The sequence below is a fragment of the Lacerta agilis genome, chromosome 9 (genome assembly GCF_009819535.1).
Source record: "Lacerta agilis isolate rLacAgi1 chromosome 9, rLacAgi1.pri, whole genome shotgun sequence".
Classification (NCBI taxonomy): domain Eukaryota; kingdom Metazoa; phylum Chordata; class Lepidosauria; order Squamata; family Lacertidae; genus Lacerta; species Lacerta agilis.
In genome coordinates this window covers 20,112,460-20,134,274 of record NC_046320.1, presented here as the reverse complement: position 1 = coordinate 20,134,274, position 21,815 = coordinate 20,112,460, and the positions used below count along the sequence as shown (strand labels likewise).

Sequence of the window (21,815 nt, the reverse complement as noted above, 5' to 3'; positions counted from 1 at the left end):
CTCTGTGAGGTGAGTGGGGCTGAGAGACTTCAAAGAAGTGTGACTAGCCCAAAGTCACCCAGCAGCTGCATGTGGAGGAGTGGAGACGCGAACCCAGTTCACCAGATTACAAGTCTACCACTCTTAACCACTACACCACACTGTCAGGGGCCAAAAGTTGGTGGTGGGTAGAGACAGAGACAAAACTGTTCTGGTTTAACTAATTTTTCAATCTTCACCATGGCTACCTCAGATTAGAATTTCCTACCCTATGTAGCTCTAGTCAGAAGTAAGCACTACTGCGTTTGATTACTCTCAAATCAGTATTCAGAGCTCCCACCTCCCAGTTCAACAAACCACAGCTACTGCTCTGGAAAGCAAGTGAGAGTAATTCCTTTCTGACTTCAGTCAAAAGTCACATGTGGCTCCTGGGCCACAGGTTGCCCATCTGTGACCTAGAGTCACTTCACACCCAAAGAAGTATAAAATATATTACTGAACGATGAGTTTTCCTTAGCTGAATTCAGGACTAGTTCATACTGACAAGCCCTCAGTGAGAATTCTGAAAAACTCTCCACCTCACTTGGAATGCTGATATGTGCACATTGATGGTGTCACAGAAATGCTCATTATCATACTGATCCCCGAGAAATGTGGTTTGTCTTCACTTGCCCAGCAAGGAAGCAAAATAAACAAAATAAACAAAGACCTCAAAGCGATGCTGGGGGGAAATACAATGTAGAATAAAATGATTAAATGTCCAATATGTTTCCATGAACATGTTGTCAGGGGCACTGAAAGAACAACATTCATATCAACAAACCAACTCCAAGACAAATTATACATGATATTCACAGTTTTGAAAGGAGAATTTTTGAGAGTTTCAGTTCTGGTAAACATATAAAACAGGAAAGGGAGTCACACAAATGACTTCCGCCCAATTTCAGTTGTTCTGTGTGTGTTCACTGTGAGTTCCAATTTGTTAATGTGTTTTCCTTTTGCACATTATAGGCTTATATCCTGGTTAAATATTGCTTCAACCGCAGGAAATCCATGGCACCACATGCAGCATGAACTGGGTCCCCATAGCTAAACTTCCTAACAAATACTAGCATGTCACTTGTTTCCTCAGTAATTTACCATGCTGAATAACGATCCCTTCCTGAGCTGAATATTAAATTAAAGCAAATGAAAGCCAGGCAATGCAGCAAAGATAACAATGTAATAGTTGCAATACCTGCCACTTTACAAAAATAAATATTCTTAATCAAGTGGAAACACCTGCTAACACAATACGAACACCAAGGCATTTGATAACAAAATAAATGCAGTCCGATTTTGTCAGCGTGAGCCTAAGGGTGCTTTTGCAGAGAGGAGCTGAAATCAGAAGCACAGGTGAGTTGTGTTTCCAAGGCAATGTGCAGTGAGTTGAGCCTCTCCCCCTCTCCCTCTGTCCATCTGTCTCTCGTTGTCCATGGTGTCAATACATTTGGGATATATGCAACACCCACATCACCCTGTCACCCACAGCTTTGCCAGGCTGCTGCCCTCAGGGATGCAAGAGCAAGAGCCTTGCATGAATTATAATAATTGTAATAGTAACAGTGCTCATGCCAAAGTCAAACCTGCATAGCCTGGCCTCCTACACGACATGCAGTGAGCAGCCCTGCCTCTTGGTGCCTGCAAATCCAGTGCAGGCATCTGCACAGAGGAATCCCTTGCTCACACAGCTGTTTAGTCATAGTCAACATTTGACTGTTAGGCAGGCTTGGTATGTGTGAAGATTGAATTTTTAAAATCCATCTGAGCCAGGCTTCTACAGAATCTACAAACACTTATCTGTAACAATGTCAACTTCAGAAAGCAGAGAAAAACACACAGAATACAGGGACCGCTGCTTTTAGTACAGTGGTACCTTGGTTTACAACTGTAATCCCTTCTGGGGGTCTGGTTGTAAACCAAAACAGGTTGTAACCCAAGGCGCGCTTTCGCCAATGGTGCCTGTAAGGGTTCGTGGTGCTCCTCACAAGTAAGAGGTGATGACTCAGGATCTGTATATTTACATCAGTTTTCTTATACAAGAAAGAGCTCCAAATTTCCATGACTGCCTCAGTCACTCTCAGATTCCAGAAGTGGCGCTTTCCAATTGCGCCTCCAACAAAAAAGCCTGGGGACCCCCAGTCTCCTCCTTTCCTCTTTCCGTTTGAGCCCCCTACGTCCCTGAACTGCTGAATTGGTGTCGGGACCCTGTAGCGTCTGACTGCCCTTCCATCATGAACTCTCTCCTTGCCTGTCACTCCCACAGGAAGTCTCTGGGCTCCTCGGGCGGTGTTGGGTACTCTTAGCATCCCAGGTGCCTCCCTCCACCCCAGCCGGCTCTCTGCTGCCTCTGGAGGCTCCCCTGACAGGGCCTCCCCAAAAATATTGGTTGTAATAAAAAAAAGGGTTGTAATAAAAAATAAATGGACACACACTCCTGGGTTTGGCGTGGTAGTAATCCCAAATGGTTGTAATCCAAAGCGGTTGCAAACCAAGGTACCACCAGGGACGTCTTAGCCATTGAGGCTACTGACACAAGGCACCACAGTGCCACGGCCTGAGGAGGGCGTCTGCGCCCTCCAGCCCCGCCGGCAGCGCCGCTCTAGCCAACCTCTTCTCGGGCTACAGGTGCGGGGAGGCCGTTGGCGAGCCTACCGTCGGCGCTGCAGCCAGGGCTCCCTGGACAGCAGCGCCGCAGCGCCGCTTCGGCCAAGCACAGCTGGCAGCGTCCCCGCCCGCCACACTGCGCCCTCTGGCTGCCCACTGCGCCTGGCCCTGCCCGGTGGAGCACAAAGGGCGCCGGAGGGATCTTCACACCAGGGCACCGGATTTACTTAAGACGGCCCTGGGTACCACTGTATCTCTGTTCCTTCCTGCCATCCACACCTGAATAAATGTTCTATGTAAAGTTCATTACATGGCTGTATCCCATGTTTTGAAACAATATTCATTACTGTCCTGTAATGAAAATCTAAGGGCTGACTGATTGTGCCTTCAAGTGGCTGTAATTCTTCAGCCAAAATACTTGACTGTTTGTTTTAACATGTTTGCTGAAGTGCTGGAGCAGGAAAAGCCATGGGCACCTATAGAAGCAGAGGGAGGAGTAAAGGGTAAGCAGATTTCCATTTTCAGATAGGCTGTCCAGACATTGGACTCGTGGCTGGATGGCAAGTAAACCTGAGGGAAAGTATCTGGTATGCATATTACTTGGCAGCACTCTATCCAAAGAGATGATCATGAGTCCAAAATGCATGCTCACTATGAAAGTCTACAAATCCCAATCAGGAAAATCAAAACAGCTGCCAAGCCTCTGTTTACTTAGAGAAAAGCTAATAACCAGTTAGAAAAGTGCTTTGAATGAACACGAACGAACGAACGAACACACACACACACACACACACACACACACCCCTTCTCTGAAGCAATGCAAAGTGCTAAATGCCAATGAACATATTTTAAAAGAGATTGCTTTGTGCCCAGTAATTTTTAATACCTTTGACCAACACTGGCTGCAGTATTGAGACCAATACTAGCTACGATACAACTGGCAACATATGCCAAGCATATTGGGAGCACTGTTCATTTATTCAAAAAGTCGAATAAAGAGACTTTGATGTAAAGGGAAAGTTCAGGGTTGGCATTCTGGCAAACTTCCAAATCACAAGGTCAAGTTTGCACTTTCTTTTCAAGCATTGTTATTTAGAGCTATTCAGCCTGGAAGGTATTCTGCCTTTTCTAGCGCTTGTCCAATGACAATAAGTTTACATTTCCTTTGTGGTGAAGGATAACACCAAATAGAATAAGATCTGACGCTTTCTCTTTTCATCTAGATGGTGGCATTTCTGAGTCTTGCAGACTCTGGGAGAGCTACAGAAACAGAATGTACTTGATTCATCTGTGAGGATTTGATGGACATGGGCTGCAAGTAATAAGAATTGAAGCACAGCAGACACAAGGCAATGGTGTAATTCCATTAGCATTTTTAAAGGGAATTCCAGTTAATTCTATTAAAATATAATACAATAGCATACTGCCATTAACGTTTATACTGAGGAGGGAAACCATTAAGTGAATGTCTTATATCAAAAACTGAAGGTCCAGAACAGATCAGTGTGTCCTCAATCCCACCACGTCAACCCTACCCTTTATAAATTATACTCCTTCTGTGCTGCACCATTAAGAGAAGCCACAATTTTATTTGTACCTAATCCCCATTTTGGGGGGAAAAAGAGAAGAAGTCTGGCAATAAGACTATGAGATCTGAAACAGAATGGGTAGTAAGGTCTATATGCCAAAGGCATATTTAAAGCATACTCACTGAAATAAAATGATTTTAAGTAACTCGTATATAAGTTTTCAGTTCATGGTTTCAATGGGCCTACTCTTGAGTATGGCTTAGCTGGATACACACCAATATATTTAGAATTACCCACAGATGTGGGGACAATAGGGGATTGGTCCACCTCACCGGCAATTGCAGGGATGGAAGAACCTAGCCACATTGGGAATGGGGAAAGAGTTGGTGGTCCTTTTTTTAACACAAATGTTTTCCAGCAAAGGTACATAGTCACTTTCATCAAAAAGACCCTGCCCAGATCACCACCATCTTTCATGGATATTCAAGAAAAGCATATTGACACTGTGATCCCACAAGTCTCTAAATTAGTGCTTAATGGATAGTTTCATTTAATTAAAATTAAATTCTTGCTGCCTCAACAGCCGAGCCAGTAATCTTTATTTCATGGTTGGGTTGATGCCTATTGTGGAAATATTAAAAGAAAGGATGAAAATATGTATTATATTCACCTGTGTATTAAACTAGAGCTACCGTTGCCTTTTTCCTTTTCAACCTGTGGATTCCTCGTAAGCTCAGTGTTTCCTAATCAGTATCTGCCAGGTATCTGTTCATCTGTATTCCACTTGCTATCTCCAGAAGACTAAAGAAAAATCTCTAATGGGCTTAGGAGGAAAGAACTTGGCTAAGCCAAGTATCTCTTGTTAACACCACAAGTGGAACATGTAATTAATTATTATTGTTTTAGCTTCAAAGCAGCCATACTTGAGGGTCACAGGTAGGGAACTGAACCAAAAGTCAAGTGTTTTCTTTTGAAGGTTTGTGGAAGCTCATTGTTTAGGAAAATGCTGACATGTAGGTGGTAAAACTGGACTTCATTGACTCAAGAAAATCAGCATTTTATAGTTCAAGTCGGGAAAAATAAATACAGTAAATAGACAAAAGTACAAAGATTCACAAAATGTTTAGGGGTATGTGTACCCCTGTGTACCCCCGCCCCTGCCCAAAAAAGCAGTGTGTGTGTGTAAAGATTATTGCTGACCTATATGCATTTATAAATCTCAGTCCCTCACATCATCACAGCCTCATCTCCTCTCCTCTATTTGGACAAGTTCAGATATATCATTTGGTTAATACTTTTTAATGAAAAGGTAGCCCTTCAGAATTCTTTAAAGAAACTTTTGAGCAGAGCTGTCAACCTTCATTTTTTTAAATTTTTATTTTATTTTTTTGCATTGGGAAATGGCCATAGCTGTCAACTTTCCCTTTTTTTGCAATGGGAAACGGCACTGGAATAAGGGAATTTCCTGCAAAAAAGGGGAAAGTAGACAGCTATGCTTTTGAGAAGGAAGGAAGGAAGGAGGAAGGGGTGGGCAGAGCTGCTTGCAGCACCCCTGAGCATCATTCGAGTCACCCCAGGGTACCATGGCACACTGGTTGAAAACCTAGGGTATAGAGAGAGTTAGGAGTTAAGCAACAGAGTTAGTAAGCTGCGGGCTGGAGAGAAGGGGTCAGAGAGCAATGTTTGAGAGCAACGGTTGTGGTCTGCTTAAATCCAAGGGTGCTGGGGCTATGGAAGAAGGCCCTTGCAGTATGAAACGTGCCTGTTCATCATCATAGGCTCAAGTTGTATATATGTGTAAATAAAGACACCACAGCCTCCACTGTGCCTCATTTTCTAAAAGGAAACACAGAACCTAGGTAGGCATCTGGTACCCCTGGAATCTCTCACTGCTGTGTAACACTATTATGTATTCCTCCATGTGAAGAACAAAAGTTAATCATCTCACATAAAGTATAAATTCTGGAAAGGACAATCTGATAGCTCCTGTATAATAAAAACAAACAAACCCCAAACCATCCTGTCAATCTTCCTGAGAACAGAATCACCTGAAAACAACACGTTCAGCTTGTTCAAACATAAAATGTTAACAAGTATGAATCCACACTTGAGGGATAGCAAAGAGCAATAATGAAAGTGAGATCTAATTGTGGCAGATCAATAAGGTTCCCTGAACAATTTACACTTTTCTTTTCTTGCTTTTTACTATCACTCTTAATTTATTTTCCTTCACTGCTTTCTACAGCTCCTTTCTGAATAGTGAAGGAAAGATGCTGGTTCATTCTCACGGAGTAACAAAGGAGGATTAAAGATTAATTTTCACTTGTCAACTGTGTACAATCTAATTGAATTTAGAACTGAAGGGGCAGTTAAAATCCACATTAGCTAAGTGATTTCTTGAAATTCCATAGCCAGTACAGTCATGAAAGACTGGATTTGGGTATAAAGTGCATTAGACTTCAAATGTTATCTTTGGAAATCGTTAAGCCTCCATTTGTATAATTACTGTAGCCACATGCATACAACTTAAACGAGTGAAGCAAAGACCTCAGTCCTCTAGTCTGCAGGCAGGGAAGGAAGTCAGCTCACCACCTTTGTACGCTAAATATGAAATATGATTCTAAAATATGCTATAGGAAGCAAACTTTCCAGCAAGACTTCTGCACCTGGAGCTGTGTTTTGAAGTGCCATTCCTAAATAGCCCTATCTACTGTGCTTTCCATATTCAAATTGTTAGAATGTGAAGCTGAGTACCATCACCCCAGCCAAATTATCCTCCATAGTATGCAATTCGTATGAGAAACATCCTCTTTTAAGATTTGCAGTTTACAAGCTCCTTTCCCCCTTCAGAGGTGGTTGTAGGGCAATCTGAAGACATCTGAAGGCAGCCCTGTTCACGGAAGCTTTTAATGGTCGACATTTTATTGTGTTTTTTTTTAATATTTTGTTGGCAGCTGCCCAGAATGGCAAGCATATAAATAAGAAAATTAATTATTATCACTAGAATGTCCTTGTAGTTTTGATTGACAGGCAGCCACCATTTTCACTTGCCAAGAATGTATGTTGCAAGGTGTCAGGAAACCTCCCTCCCCAAGGCAGGTAGCGTCCCGGGATCGTTTGGAGTACAGGGACCCTCCTCCGCTATTTACCAGTTCGTCCTCCTCCTCCTCCGCCAGAAGTGACCATTCCTCCAGTGGGGAGGGGGAGTTAGAGGCAGGAAGGCGGTGCAGGGGCTCTGAAAGGATCACAGAGCCTGAACGCTGAGGGGATAGCAGGGAATGGGGTCAGGTTCCCATGCTCCGAGGTCGCAGGCAGGAAGGACATGGAAGGAGGAGGCGGGGGTTCAGAATCCCGCGCCTCTTTTGCTGGACAAAGAACCGGAAGGATTCATTCCTGGACGCTGTGGAGGGATGAGATGGACGTTTGAAATTTTGCTCCACTGTATATAGTTTTGCACAATAAAGAACTTAGTTTTTAGAAGTTCTGCATTTGGCGTTTCACTCATGAGCAACCACTGAACGTCCTTACAGCAGGAATCATTCTGGGGAAAAGAAAATGGCAGCTGCCAGGCTATCAGAGCTGTGAGAACATTCCAGTGAGTTCCCCTTCACCCAAAAATTTATGTTCTCACCCCCCGAAAAAGGTTTCTTTACAAACCTCTATAGGCACAAACCCTATAAAGCATACATTTATATCAAAAACCAAAACATGTGCAGGTGACTTCAAATATTCCATTAGTGTTATCATAAGAATTAAAGAACCTTTAAATGAGGGTGAATGAGGGGAGCGCAAAATATGGTCTGTAGCTCAACATCAAAAAAACTAAGATCATGGGCACTGGTCCCATCACCTCCTGGCAAATAGAAGGGGAAGAAATGGAAGCAGTGAGAGATTTTACTTTCTTGGGCTCCATGATCACTGCAGGTGGTGACAGCAGTCATGAAATTAAAAGGTGCCTGCTTCTTGGGAGGAAAGCAATGACAAACCTAGACAGCATCTTAAAAAGCAAAGACATCACCTTGCCAACAAAGGTCCGTATAATTAAAGCTATGGTTTTCCCAGTAGTAATGTACGGAAGTGAGAGCTGGACCATAAAGAAGGCTGATCGCCAAAGAATTGATGCTTTTGAATTATGGTGCTGGAGGAGACTCTTGAGAGTCCCATGGACTGCAAGAAGATCAAACTTATCCATCCTTAACGAAATCAGCCCTGAGTGCTCACTGGAAGGACAGATCCTGAAGTTGAGGCTCCAGTACTTTGGCCACCTCATGAGAAGAGAAGACTCCCTAGAAAAGACCCTGATGTTGGGAAAGATGGAGGGCACAAACAGAAGGGGACAACAGAGGACGAGATGGTTGGACAGTGTTCTCGAAGCGACTAGCATGAGTTTGGCCAAACTGCGGGAGGCAGTGAAAGACAGGCGTGCCTGGCGTGCTCTGGTCCATGGGGTCACAAAGAGTCGGACACGACTGAACGACTGAACAACATCATCATAAGAATAATAAAATTCTCGTTAAATTGATGGTTCTCACTGAATCTATTGTGTCTCCTGACAATGGCCAATCAGAAAGATGACAAGAAGAGAAGGATGGCAAGTGCCAATTCTTTCTTTTTAGCTGTCATATTTGAACACTCCAGCTGTAAACAGATATTTACAGACTCTCTTCTGTGGTCTCCTAAGCATTTTGAAACTTAAGCTAAAGAGCTTCACCACAAAAGAAAAATGTAAATTATGCAGGCATGAAGTCAAACATTATATTTGTCTTTAGCCTATTGCCACCTAGCTAGCTTCACCGAATAAAGATGTAACTTTCTACTGTTGTGCAAATGTAAAGGATTCTTCAGCCCCACTTTTGAAAGGGGGACAGTATGTCACTGAGGTCAGTTTACAGAGTCCTCGTTACTTTGATACGTATCGTTGCAATACATTCCATTTGATACAACCAACACTGTGCATCAAAATACAGAAACGGCCAGATTAAGAAAATGTTTAAAATGCAGGCCAGAAACATTTAAACTTATCATGACAAAGGACACAATTGCTTTCGCTGTATTTTTAGCATGCTCTGAATTTTGTCGTTTCTGTACTCTTGGTCCTCCCCCCCCCCCAAATGCATAGGAATAATTCTTAACTGAGAAAGATCACCGAATCATCTTAGCACAGTCATTACACCCCTAATTTTAATACATAAACAAGACAATGTAGATCTATAGAGATGAGGAAGACACCACGTTTCTAAATAAAAATTATAGTGCCCATAATATACCCTGATATACGTATGAATAATAAAAACCAAGGGATTGTCAAAGTGTATATTCCATAGATTTGTATGATAAAAACATACAAAAAAGAACACACCTCTCTAAGGCAAAATAATACTCTATCAAACAGAAACCAAGGGGAAAACAGTACATCTCCTTTTTAAAATTACACAATAAATCTGCAGTGCTTTATGATTTGGTATCAATGAGCTATTCATTCCATAGTAGACATAATTTCTGAATAGCAGGGGAACCGAATTAGAACAGTGGGGAGGGGGCCAAGAATTAATCGCCCACCCTCTGTTTCAGGACCTCATGATTATTCCTCAGGAACAGTCATGTTTCTGGCCAGCTTTATGGTTCTGTACACCCAGGGACTACTTGCCTATGCAAAATGATGATGGAATCATTCCACTGTAACAGATTCAGAGGAGACTGAAACGCTGCCACAAATCACTGTAGTCATGGAAGGTAAAAAACGCCAACACCTCACCAGACGGGAGACCTTAGTGATGTGAAGAGGACATGGAAGGGTCTAAGCATAGGGATGAGGAATCTCTCAGCCTCCGGATGTTGTTGGACTACAATTCCCATCATCCCTAGCCATTGGACAGGCATACTGGGGCTGATGGGAGTTGGAGCCATTAAATTATCCACTCCTGGATTAGAATAATGTTGGAAGAAAGTAGGCACAACTGAACACTCTTAAAACAAGACTAGTTTTGTTGGACTCCACCTTGAATATCTGCTTGATGAGCTGACCGTTGAACTATTCTGTGGGTTTCCACCTCCCAGCCTCCCCCCACATCCCTTTGGCCTCCCCACTGAAAACTGAAATGGTGCACCTGCTAAAACAAGTAATTTGCCATCCAACTAATAAACAGAGGTCCCTGAAACCTAACACCAAAGGACCGCAATGTATAGACACACAAACAAAAAAACAAATCTTAGTGTTACTTACCACTGTGAAATTCATTACTTTGAGTATCCATATCGTCATTGCTAAGTTAACAATCATGGTAACCAATAGCAAGAGGACAAAGAAGTATAGGCACCTCTTTCGCCAACCATAAATTCCTACTGGATAAAGCTGAGTGTTTTCTGTTCTGGGCAGATTGTTTTGCTGTGTTGCCAGTATATACTGTTCTCGTGTCATCTATTAAAAAAATAATAATAAATATCATTAAGTATTTATCTGAATATTCAATCAAATGTACCATTTAAATAGGACTATGTCTAGAAAAATTGTCCCAGATTTCAACTAATGAACTCCCAAAGGAGTTCTCTCTCTTGTTGGATGGTGCAATTAATTAATTTTCAAGTTTACACAATCAAATCAAATACAATAGGAAAATAACAGCCCAGTGTTTTTTTTCTTTAACCATCGATGTTTGCCCCCTCCCCCGCTTTAGCCATACAATGCATGCATAAAGTTTCAGAGAGTTAACACGCATAATGAGAATTAAAGAAGAAACCACACAAAAGAGGATCAAAACTACAGACATATCTGCACCATATCTGGATTAATATTTCACACCCCCACACCCCAAAGCACTTTACAAATGTTTTCCCTTCCGGAAACCCTTTCCACACGGAAATGTCTGCAAAATATCCCTTCCCCAGTCTTCAGATTTATCATTTCATCAAATGATGGCGATAATCTGCTCGGATCAACTGAGAAGGGGACCATGTGTCCTGTATGTGTATGTGAGAGTATGTGGCATCCACAGCTACTCACTTTGACCACACCCACAACCTAGAGGGTTGGTCAAGGGTGAATGCAGCTGTCAGGCCAAAAACTATATTAATGGACCTATCCAATGTATTTTAAGAGTTTCTTCAACAAGCACTTCTCTTAGAGTCCACATGCCAAGAGATGACAAGTTTGCTTTGGTATAAGAGTAAGGGCCTTCTTGGTAGTTGTGCCCACCCTGTTGAATGCCCTCCCTTCAAATGTTGAAGAGATAAATAATGATACAACCTTCTGTAGACATCTGAAGGCAGCCCTGTATTGGGACACTTTTCAAGTGTGATGTTGTTGTTGTTGTGTTAGGATATATATATATATATATATATATATATATATATATATATATATAGTCAGATCACCAGTGGTTGCTCATGAGTAATCAGCCAGACGCCGAACTTCTAACAACTAAGTTCTTTATTGTGCAAATATTTACAGTGGAGCTCAAATAAAAACGTCCATCTCATCCCTCAGCAGAGTCCGGGAATGACTGTTTCTGGTTCTTGGTCCAGCACAGAAGGCGCGGGATTCTAAACCCCCGCCTCCCCCTTCCACGTCCTTCCTCCCTTCGCGATCGTAGCGCGAGAAAAGGTCCCTGCTCCCCACTTCCTGCTTGGTGTTGAGGCTCTGTGATCCTGACACAGCCCCTGTCCCGACTCCCTGCTTCCATCTCCCCCTCCCCACTGGAGGAGTGGTCTCCTCCTCCAGAGGAGGAGGATGACAAACTGCAGAGAGGGGGAGGTGGGTCCCTGTAGCACAACGGATCTGGGAAAGCTACCTGTCAGGGTGTGGGGGGGTTCCTGACTCTCTCTCTCTCTCTCTATATATATATATATATATATATCCTATCATTTTTTATCACCATGGCAAACAATGCAATAGTGCATTATGGTTGCAATCCTAGACACAGTTACTCAGGAGTAAGTCAATAGAACAGAATGGGATTTGCTTCTGAGTAGATTATGCATAGGATTTTACTGCAAGGGCATCATATTTGATTTACATTATTTCCCCTCATTTGGCAAGCATTTTACAGTGTTACACCGTTTTCCCGTTCCCACTAGGAATATCTTCCACCCTCCCATCATTGGTTGTAATTATTAAATACAAATGTGTGTGTGTGTCGTATGTATATATCAGAGCCATATTACAAAGCTGAAAGGAGGGAAGCTAAATTAAAAAGACAAAATAAGATGAATAAATGAAATCTTGGATCCATTAAACTCAATAGGAATCTCAGTGCCTACTTCAGCTCAGACTTCGTTTTACCATATATAATGTTAATGAAAACTTCTGTGTTGCCTTCGAGTGCAAAATAAATGGTTTCCAAAACACCATTTTGCATGAAGAAGTGAAAAACAAGGGAAGAAGTATGTATGAATACGGATGAATTAAATACTCAAGTACTTGCTATACATTTGGCTGGTGTTCAAACACCGCGAAAAACCCTAGTCTGTGTCAAGTCCACCTCAATGCACTCTTCTCCCCCCTGCATTGCTCCCATGTGAAGGATTACAATATTGCCAACACTCCCTTTTCCCAAGAGCATAATAGGAGCCCTGCCAGATCAGACCAAATCCCTTTTTAGCTAACATTCTGTGCTCACTGTGGCCAACCAGATGTGCTGCTGATAAAGTGAGTTCTCCTTCATGTTGCTGGGCGGGATAGTTTAGATGGCCAAGGACTGTGATTGGGTTCTGCAGGTTGTTGGGGAGAATTTAATGTTGCAAGTTTTGATGGACAGCCCAGAGGCTATATATGTTTCCGGCACACAGCGTGAGCCCCTCTTCGCTGCGTGCATCAGATCACCCACCCTCCCTCCCTATAATTTAGGTTTCTGCATTGACCTTGCTATGCCTGGCATGGGGTCGTCTGCTTTTGGGGCAGGGGCCTGGTAGGAATTTTTCCATTTGGCTGATTGGCTGGTTTTTGCCTACTGTGTAGCAATTAGTCACAACTTGTAAGGTTGCGGTTAGGCATTGGTTATTACGTTGGTTGGTGGAGGGGAAGTGGTTGGCTGTGCCTGCCTCTCCAATGCTGCTGCTGTGCGGGGAATTCCATTAAAGGAATTCAGGGGCTCACCATGCTTTTGTCCGTACCCCCTGGTCAGGGGCTAGGGCCACACAAGAACCCCTGGGAACATTAGGGGAGAGGCAAGGGCCAGACCCCCAGCTCCCATTCTCTCCCCAAAGTGTTTTCCCTTTACTGACCCGCGGGTGGGCGGATGTCAGTTCTGTCCCCAGGAGGGGACAGATCGTTGGAACTAATGCCTAAGCAACCACTCACATGTTTGTATTTTAATAAAGTTGTGGCCAAAAATTATGCCAAAAACCTTAAACTTAAATTTCTGTGTGAAATGTGTGTTATTTGAGGGGTGGCTTGGGGACCTCAACACGCAAGCTCAGCAACAGGACCTGAATGCAACACAGTGTTCCCCCCAGACGCAGAAACACAGGGCACTGCCTCACACTGAGTCAGACCATTCCCTCCTCTGTCTGTTGCAGAGCTGGTTCTTTGCCTCACCTCACAGAAGACACGGCTATAAGCTTAAACAGGATCTTTTTCTTAACAACATCAGCCATAGCTTGTTAAAGCAGAAGCAAGCAGGAAAGATGAAAGAGAAACCAAAATATGGTTGAGCTGAGGAAAGCGCTCCCCCAAACAAGCAGCTCATCCCCTTGCCCCCTCCATTGCTAGACTCCTGTCGTTAACATATATTGCACACCCTGCAACATTTCACTTATGGAAATAGGAATGTCCTATTTAATAATAATAATTAAAAAAAAAATACCCCACCCATCTGACTGGGTTGCCCCAGCCACTCTGGGTAGCTTCCAACATATATAAGAATATAAAAAAGTAAACTTTTTTTTTAAAAACAACTTTCCTATACTGGGCTGCCTTCGGGTGTCTTCTAAAGGCTTTATAGTTACAGGTACTTATCTCCTTGGGTCGGGGGTCTCATAACTCCATAGACTCCGATATTTCTCTGACGAAAATTGGGACGTCCTCAGGAATAGATCAGAAGGTTGGCGGTTCAAATCCCTATGATGGGGTGAGCTCCTGTTGCTCGGTCCCAGCTCCTGCCCACCTAACAATTCGAAAGCATGTCAAAGTGCAAGTAGATAAATAGGTACCGCTCCAGCGAAAAGGTAAACGGCATTTCCATGCGCTGCTCTGGTTCGACAGAAGTGGCTTAGTCATGCTGGCCACATGACCCGGAAGCTGTATGCCAGCTTAAAGGTAAATGTAAAGGGAGCCCTAACCGTTAGGTCCAGTTGTGGATGACTCTGGGGTTGCAGCACTCATCTCGCTTTATTGGCCGAAGGAGCCGACATATAGCTTCCGGGTCATGTGGCCAGCATGACTAAGCCGCTTCTGATGAACCAGAGCAGCGCATGGAAACACCGTTTACCTTCCCGCTGGAGCGGTACCTATTTATCTACTTGCACTTTGACGTGCTTTCGAACTGCTAGGTGGGCAGCAGCAGGGACCGAGCAATGGGAGCTCACCCTGTCGCGGGGATTCGAACTGCCGACCTTCTGATTGGCAAACCCTAGGCTCTGTGGTTTAGACCACAGTGCCACTTGCGTCCCTTCTGCATTGCTCAGAGCTGGCTCTAAATAAAGGTTAATAGTTGAAGCAACAGGGACCAGAAGCAAAGAAATGATGGACTCAGCTACTGGTCCTTTCACTCTCCTCCAGACTCAGGAGGGGGAAATCAAATGACTCAGATTAAATCTCCAGGGAAAGATAGTCAACTGTTCTCAATTAAAACAATTCTAGTCTTCATTTCAAGCTAGTCTCAATATATGGTAATTTAGAAAGTTAATAACTGAGAATGTCAGGGCACATGTATTCACTAGATTGCTAATCTTCTGGTATTTAGCAAAAATTGCTTTAATGATTTCTGGATTAACTTTTACGGTATCCCTTCATTTCCACATCCCTTTATTCTAACAAAAATTTATGATCTGTTCAGTATGCACACCTGCATTTTTCCTCGCACAAAAATGGTTCAATATTAATGACCGGCAAAAATGAAATGAAAGACTTCTGTTGTTTTAGACCCATTTTCCTCATTAACAAGACATGATACAATTAATGTTTTCGACCTTTCAGTGTAAGAAACGATGTCTCAAATTTAAGGAACAAACCAATAAGCATATGCTGTCTCTCCAAAGTGCTAACACATGCTGTTTATGTATCAAACATTTGCCGTATTTCCAAATAAGTCCATCCAAACAGGAAATTTTATCCTTTCTGCAACAAGCAAGATGTGTTTATTTACTGTATCGGGTAAAAGGCAATTGCAGCAGAGAAAGGAGCCATGGTGGGAATGGAATCTTATTTTAGCGATGATGCTTGGAGCCCACTGAAGCTGGTAGGGCAGAAGTTGTGGGACCAAAAGTAGGCGGAGCCAAAGACCAGGGGAGCCGCCACCTGACTGGCTGCAAGTTATACACCTGCAGGTGGGGTCTGGCTTGAGGAAAAGTCAGTGCCCCATTCATCCCAATGGACCAGCTTCTGCTGCCTTTGAGAGATTGCCATAAAACAATTAGGAAAATGCAAGCTGGGATGAGGCCGACACACAAAGCCCTTTCTCAAGAGAAAATAAAGGAAGGGCAGAGTCAATACTGCGCTACTTCAGGGGAAATTGCTTTGCAATAATATGCATATTGTGCAACTGCACACAAACAGGAAATTTTCCATTAAACAATGACAGGTTTTCATGAGAGAAAGAGAGAGAGAGAGATTGTTGCAGAACTGTGGAGAACTAGATTTAAGATTGGAGAAATGAGAAACTTGAGGTACCAAAATTAATAGATTTCTCTATCCTTGGCTGCCACACATCCACTGCTACTCCATCATTTCCCTCTGGTGCTATAAGAATTTCTGTAGTGCTGGAGAGTAAGTAACTTCTCAAACACAAGTTGGACCAGCTGAATTTTTGCTATGGGGTGAATTTCCAGTTGGGGAGAGTTCAGAACTGTGAACTTCCTCCCCACTCCTTCAGAAAGGCTCACCCCCTTTTTAAGTTGGGCCCAATCCCTTTTCGGTTTCACTAGCCAGCCCTTCCCTGCCAGTTAACTTACTTCTTAAGCAAAAGTTCTTGCTTTTACTAACTAACAGGTATAACCGCCAGCAGGAAAAGCTTGTGAAATACAGACGAGGGCTTATGGCCTGGAACAAGAGTCTGGAAACAATAGCTATGAGCATGCCTAAAAGGGGAACATGGGGGTTTCCTCTTAATTGCACTAAGAGCTTATAAAGCCCTTTGAAGGGTTTACCACTAGTACCCATCATTTGTAATGTCAAAATCCAGATTTCAAATTTGGGGGGAGCTGAAGAACAACTTGGAAATCTGAAAATCTGAAATGGAGCTTGAGCACAACGTTCATTTCATTTGAAATGCGCTCAGATTTGGTTGGTGGTTTGACAGTGCTAAGTACAGTGGTACCTCGGGTTACAAACGCTTCAGGTTACAGACTCCGCTAACCCAGAAATAGTACCTTGGGTTAAGAACTTTGCTTCAGGGTGAGAACAGAAATCGCGCGGCGGCGGGAGGCCCCATTAGCTAAAGTGGTACCTCAGGTTAAGAACAGTTTCAGGTTAAGAACGGACCTCCAGAACGAATTAAGTTCTTAACCCGAAGTACCACTGTACTGGTGCAGCTGCCTTTCAAGAAACCACATGGCATTCTGTGGTCTTATATGACATTCTATGGCTTCGTATGATTTGTATTTCCACAAAACATCCGATAAAGACTTGCCACCGCTTGTGCTGCTTCTTCTGCCCATCTGTCTCAACTACCAGCTGTCAGCACCCTGGTACGTGGCAAAAGCGGGAAAAGTTCTCCTGACCACTTGGCAGGAAGACACAGATGCCTGGTTATCCAGGCACACGGTGGCAAGTGCACATCGATACCCAGGCAGAGCTAAGCCAATAAACATTCCCTTGTACCTTCCCTTCCCGGATGATTTATTCTCAACAAAAATATGATGTTGGGACGAGGACACGTGACTCGACCGCCATCCGTATATAGATCAGATTATTATTTTGTGCTTGCGTGGAGACTCTGAGCCATGTGAGCTGTGAAACTCGTCACAATAGTTTGGGGAGAAGCCTCTTTAAAATAGACACTCTAAGCTAAAAGTGCACGCATCAGCATTTAGAGTGAATAAGAAAAGAGAAAAAGGGAAAGGGAGAAGGGGGCGGGGGGGGGGAATCCACAATCTGCTGCTAACCAGCCACAGAAGCTAGGGAGAACTCTTTCAAAACCTTAGACAGGTAATTTACCAGAACCAGCTGGCTTCCTTTACTCCCCCTGACAGTAACATGCCCTCTAGCTATGCAGTCCATGCTGTGGCCACCTCTCTTCTCTCTTCAACATGCCAGCAAGTCACTCACCCTGCTTCTGGTTTGTGCAGCATGGGGCGTTAATTAAACTTACAGATGAAGCATTATTTCACATTTCCTTCGTGCTGTTTGGCTGGCTGGCAACCTACCATATGTAGGGTAATACGTATCACACAGTGTAGCTGATGGCGCATAACAGCACCGGAGTCATCATTTCTCCGGCTGCAAACTCATAAATACATACATTATGTATTTTAAAAAAATGGCACCGTATTTCAGGCGTGATAGATAAAAATTGGACTTCTACAATTTAACTGTATATAATGGCCAGTTATTCTTCCCGCTATGGATTGATTTGTAAAAGAAAGACTCTGCGAGTCAGACAAATAGATTTACCATGGAAGCTCTTTTCAAAGGCATGCAGCTTAAATATACCTAGTCTTGTCATTTTTTTTTAATTTTTTTTTTAAAGAAACAGATAACGCTGCTCAAACTGATTTATTCCGACTTCTGCTGCTAGGCCTTATTTCCTACAGCTAAGCTCTACAACTTTTTTAAAAGAGTAAATATAATTCTGTGTTCATAACCAATATCACTTTTCCTTCGCATGGTATCTATTGGATATTGAAGAGCTAGGGTATTGTTTAGGGGGTCTTGTTGGGACAGGCTGTTGATGCTATTGATATTTTTTGTATCTTCATTTTAGATCTTATGATTTATGTGGAAATTGTTCCATTTGGCTGTGTATTTTTGATGTTTATTTTTTATGAATACTTTTCTTACGTTGTAATTATGTATCGTTTTCATGTCATAAACCAATTTGAGCATGGTTTGAACTATGGAAAGGCAGCTTACAAACAGGGGCGCCTTGCCCATAGAGGCTGGTGTCACGGGGCACCAGGGCTCCAAGTTCGCACCAAGTTCTGGAGGGCGCCTAGGAAGAGGTGGAGGCTGGACACGGCGCCTCCCAGCATCAGTTCACTGCCCTCGCCTGCTGTACCTAAGCAGCGCCGCGCCCAAAGCCTCCACTTCTTCCCCGCCAGAGGAGCCACTCTCCAGCCGCTGCCCGCCTCCTCCAGCCCCACAAAGCTGCCGCCAGTGCTGTAAAAAGGTCAGCAACTCTGGGAAATGGGGAGGGGGCCGCCGGAGGGATCTTTGAACCATGGCACTGGATATGCTTAAGATGGCCCTGCTTACAAATATAATTGTGTGTGTGTGTGTGTGTGTGTGTGTGTGAGAGAGAGAGAGAGAGAGAGAGAGAGAGAGAGAGAGATGCATGTAATGAGCACTAAATTATCTGGTTGGATTTGTCATTGGACATACCAAAGCCTATGCCCCAAAAGTCTATCCCAAGTCTAGCTTTGGTCTATCCCAAACCCAACTAAAAACCAAATTATCCCCATCATGACCTTGAGATAACGTTATTTTGAGGGGTTCTGATCTATCAAGGAATGTTCTTTCCTGAATCTCCCAACCATTCCCTCTCACACTTATACAACCCTCATGAGCCTCCAAGGCCCATCAACCTCCAAACTCTTTCCCTCCCCATGACAATGTGAGGAAAGAAGGAAGCCATTCTCTCTCCCTCACCTCAGTAGATGGAGCCCTCTCAGTGGTAACCACAGCCTTCGGCGTTTCATCTTTTATCTACCTGGAGGAAGTATTTTACTGCAATAGCACCGACCCTTAAGAACAGCCCTTCCTTCCCTCAACAATAAGACATAGGCAGGATACTCCACCTTTTTGCCACATGAATCAAATATATTTGTTGATACAGTCATTTCCTGACAATGTTGCCTGCACACAATGAGCCACCAGAATGGGATGTATATGAAATGCTGTGAAGGGCTACAGGAAAAGTCTATCAGGGACTGCAGGGAAGAGTGGCTGGGATTTGCACCATTGAAGGATTGTCTAAGTTCTCTCTCTCTGTACACCATGCCACTCCATGAAATTACATGAAATTATGCCTGGAACCAGAAGTCCTCCCACCACTGAGAATTATGTAACCCACCAGTTTATGTAATCCACCTTAATTGACTTGCATATACAAATTAAGAATTTTGTTTTTTCAGAGAAATGTGGCGCTCCAAACAACGGTGGAGCCATTAGGGAGATGTTTCTTAATCAGCATAGGTGGTTTCTCACCACCCATTCTTCTTCAAACCCATGTTCAAAACCTAAAAACAGGAGATTTCACTCAACTCAGGAGCCGCAGTCAATTCCTTCCACCCTTTATGCACACAGTGGTCATGCTAATCCAGCCTACCTACTTTTCATGCCACTCACAAAGGGTTATTTGCTTTTCGCACCAATGCCACACAGGCATTTACTGCTAGATACAACCCCCTCTTCCATTGGATTGGCATATGTGGCCCTTCTCGGTGAGACTGCTCACGACTCAAAGACAATGGCTGCCCAGAAGCTTTCTGTTCAAGATGAAGGTAGTCTTCCCTTATCATTTATGACCTCTATACTCTGCTAAGGCATAGCTTTACACTTAAGAGTTCACTGTAAAATAATCCAGGGAGTTTCTTTGTAGGCATCAATACTCAAATCCTTCCTTCTTTTCAAACCATGTTCCAGGGAATCCAAGGAGGACTTTGAGGGCTTCTTCAATAATGACCTAGCTTCCTTAAAACAAATCTTCCCTTGAAGTCCTGGATGTGTCCTAGGCACTCAATGTTCACATGGTTTAGTAGTGACTCATTAAGCTCAATTGCTGCCCTTATGTGAATGGATTTGTTTACCTAAAATACATTACAGAAGCCTCACCAATGCATATTTGGTTCCAAGGCTACAGTTCTTCAGTAGACAGGTCATTGTGGAAACATGGGTAGTGTTCTCTGAACATTAGGAATGATGGGAAAGTCTACATGAAAAAGACTAGAAAGTCTGTTTATTTTCAGATTATCTGTTTATTGAGCATTGCCATTTGTTTGCAGTGAGGTTAGACAAACTGATTTGGTTGGCTATCTATTGAGCTTTCATTCTCACTTACTGCCTTATTCTTTCTGACATCTCCCACACTTTACAATAGATTTCCCTGTCACTTTTCTTGTCACAAAATGCCCAATCTTTTCAGGGAGTGAGTTGGCAAGAGCTGCAAACCAGCTTTAATTGTGCAACCTGAATTTGCCAGGATGTGGCTGAATGCCACATGAACATGGAAGTGACCATCGAAAGCTTGGGCCAAAATGCCTGTCTAGAGAAAAAAATCTACAGAATAAAGTCAAATTATTTGTTTAAAAAATTACTAAATTCAGAGGAAACTAATAGTTTCATAACCTCTCCTCTCCAGGAGGGGGAAGGGGGGGGACACTTTTCCTTGACATGGGGTTTATGTCAGCATGTGTCTTCTGATACTGCAATTTGCTTGCCTGTACACTGTCAATGAGAATTCCACTTTCCTGCTAAGTCAATACAATTAGATTACTACCGAGACTTCATTACAGCCACAAGCAGGACAGCCGCTGAGGTATACAATTTTCACCCTATGATCCCAGAACTACTAAACAGTTATTGGAACAATTGTCTATAAAAGGACAATAAATGCCTCTATCTTAAATATTGTTTTCCAATGCCATTTTCCCACTGAAAGGGAAAGGGAGTTAAATGGGGGGAACGACTGTAAGTTAGATACTGCTATTAGCATTACCGCTTAGTGAGAACATTTGCTGCTGCTCTGTATTTAACATATTTAATTATAATGCACGTCATGCAATCACATTCGCGGCATGCACTCAGGAAGAATAATCCTATGATGAACAGTTTCCATATTTTCAGAGATTTGGGAGGAGGATATGGATGCCTTCCAGCGCAAAAGGTTAAGAAGGGGGGGGGAGAGTACTGTGGTGCATTTATTTATGTATAGACAACTCAGGCGGAAAAGTGGTGCTTCTGCAAGTTGTGCATATAACAACATTTTCAATGAAAAACAGCAACACAGAAAATTAGTAACACTGGTAAAAAGCAGGTATACTAAAAATTATCAATAAAATGCAGAAATCACCAATGGTGTGTGTGTGTGTGTGTGTGTGCGCGTGTGTGCGTGTGTCTAAGTAGCCTTGGGGGTGGGGGCGGGGGAGTAAGGTCATTTGGTTAGAGTGTGGTGCTGATAACGCCAAGGTTGCAGGTTTGAGCCTCATTTGTGTCAGCTGCATATTCCTGCTTTGCAGGGGGTTGGACTAGATAGCTATCAGGGTCCCTTCCAGCTCTAAAGTTCTATGATTCTAAGTTTTCAGCAAGTGTTTAATCAATATAGGGAAGGTACCTGCCTAAAGCCAATAAGA

General features: G+C 43.2%; 1 protein-coding gene across 2 annotated transcripts in view; it reads right to left on the bottom strand.

Moving 5' to 3' along the window:
* SGCZ (sarcoglycan zeta) overlaps positions 1-21,815 on the bottom strand; it is a 543,025-nt gene that overhangs the window by 207,064 nt on the left and 314,146 nt on the right. For both annotated transcript variants that reach the window (XM_033160661.1, XM_033160662.1), the window contains exon 2: positions 10,378-10,572. In XM_033160661.1, the coding sequence (XP_033016552.1) occupies positions 10,378-10,572 (195 nt within the window). The remainder of the gene's footprint in view (positions 1-10,377; positions 10,573-21,815) is intronic.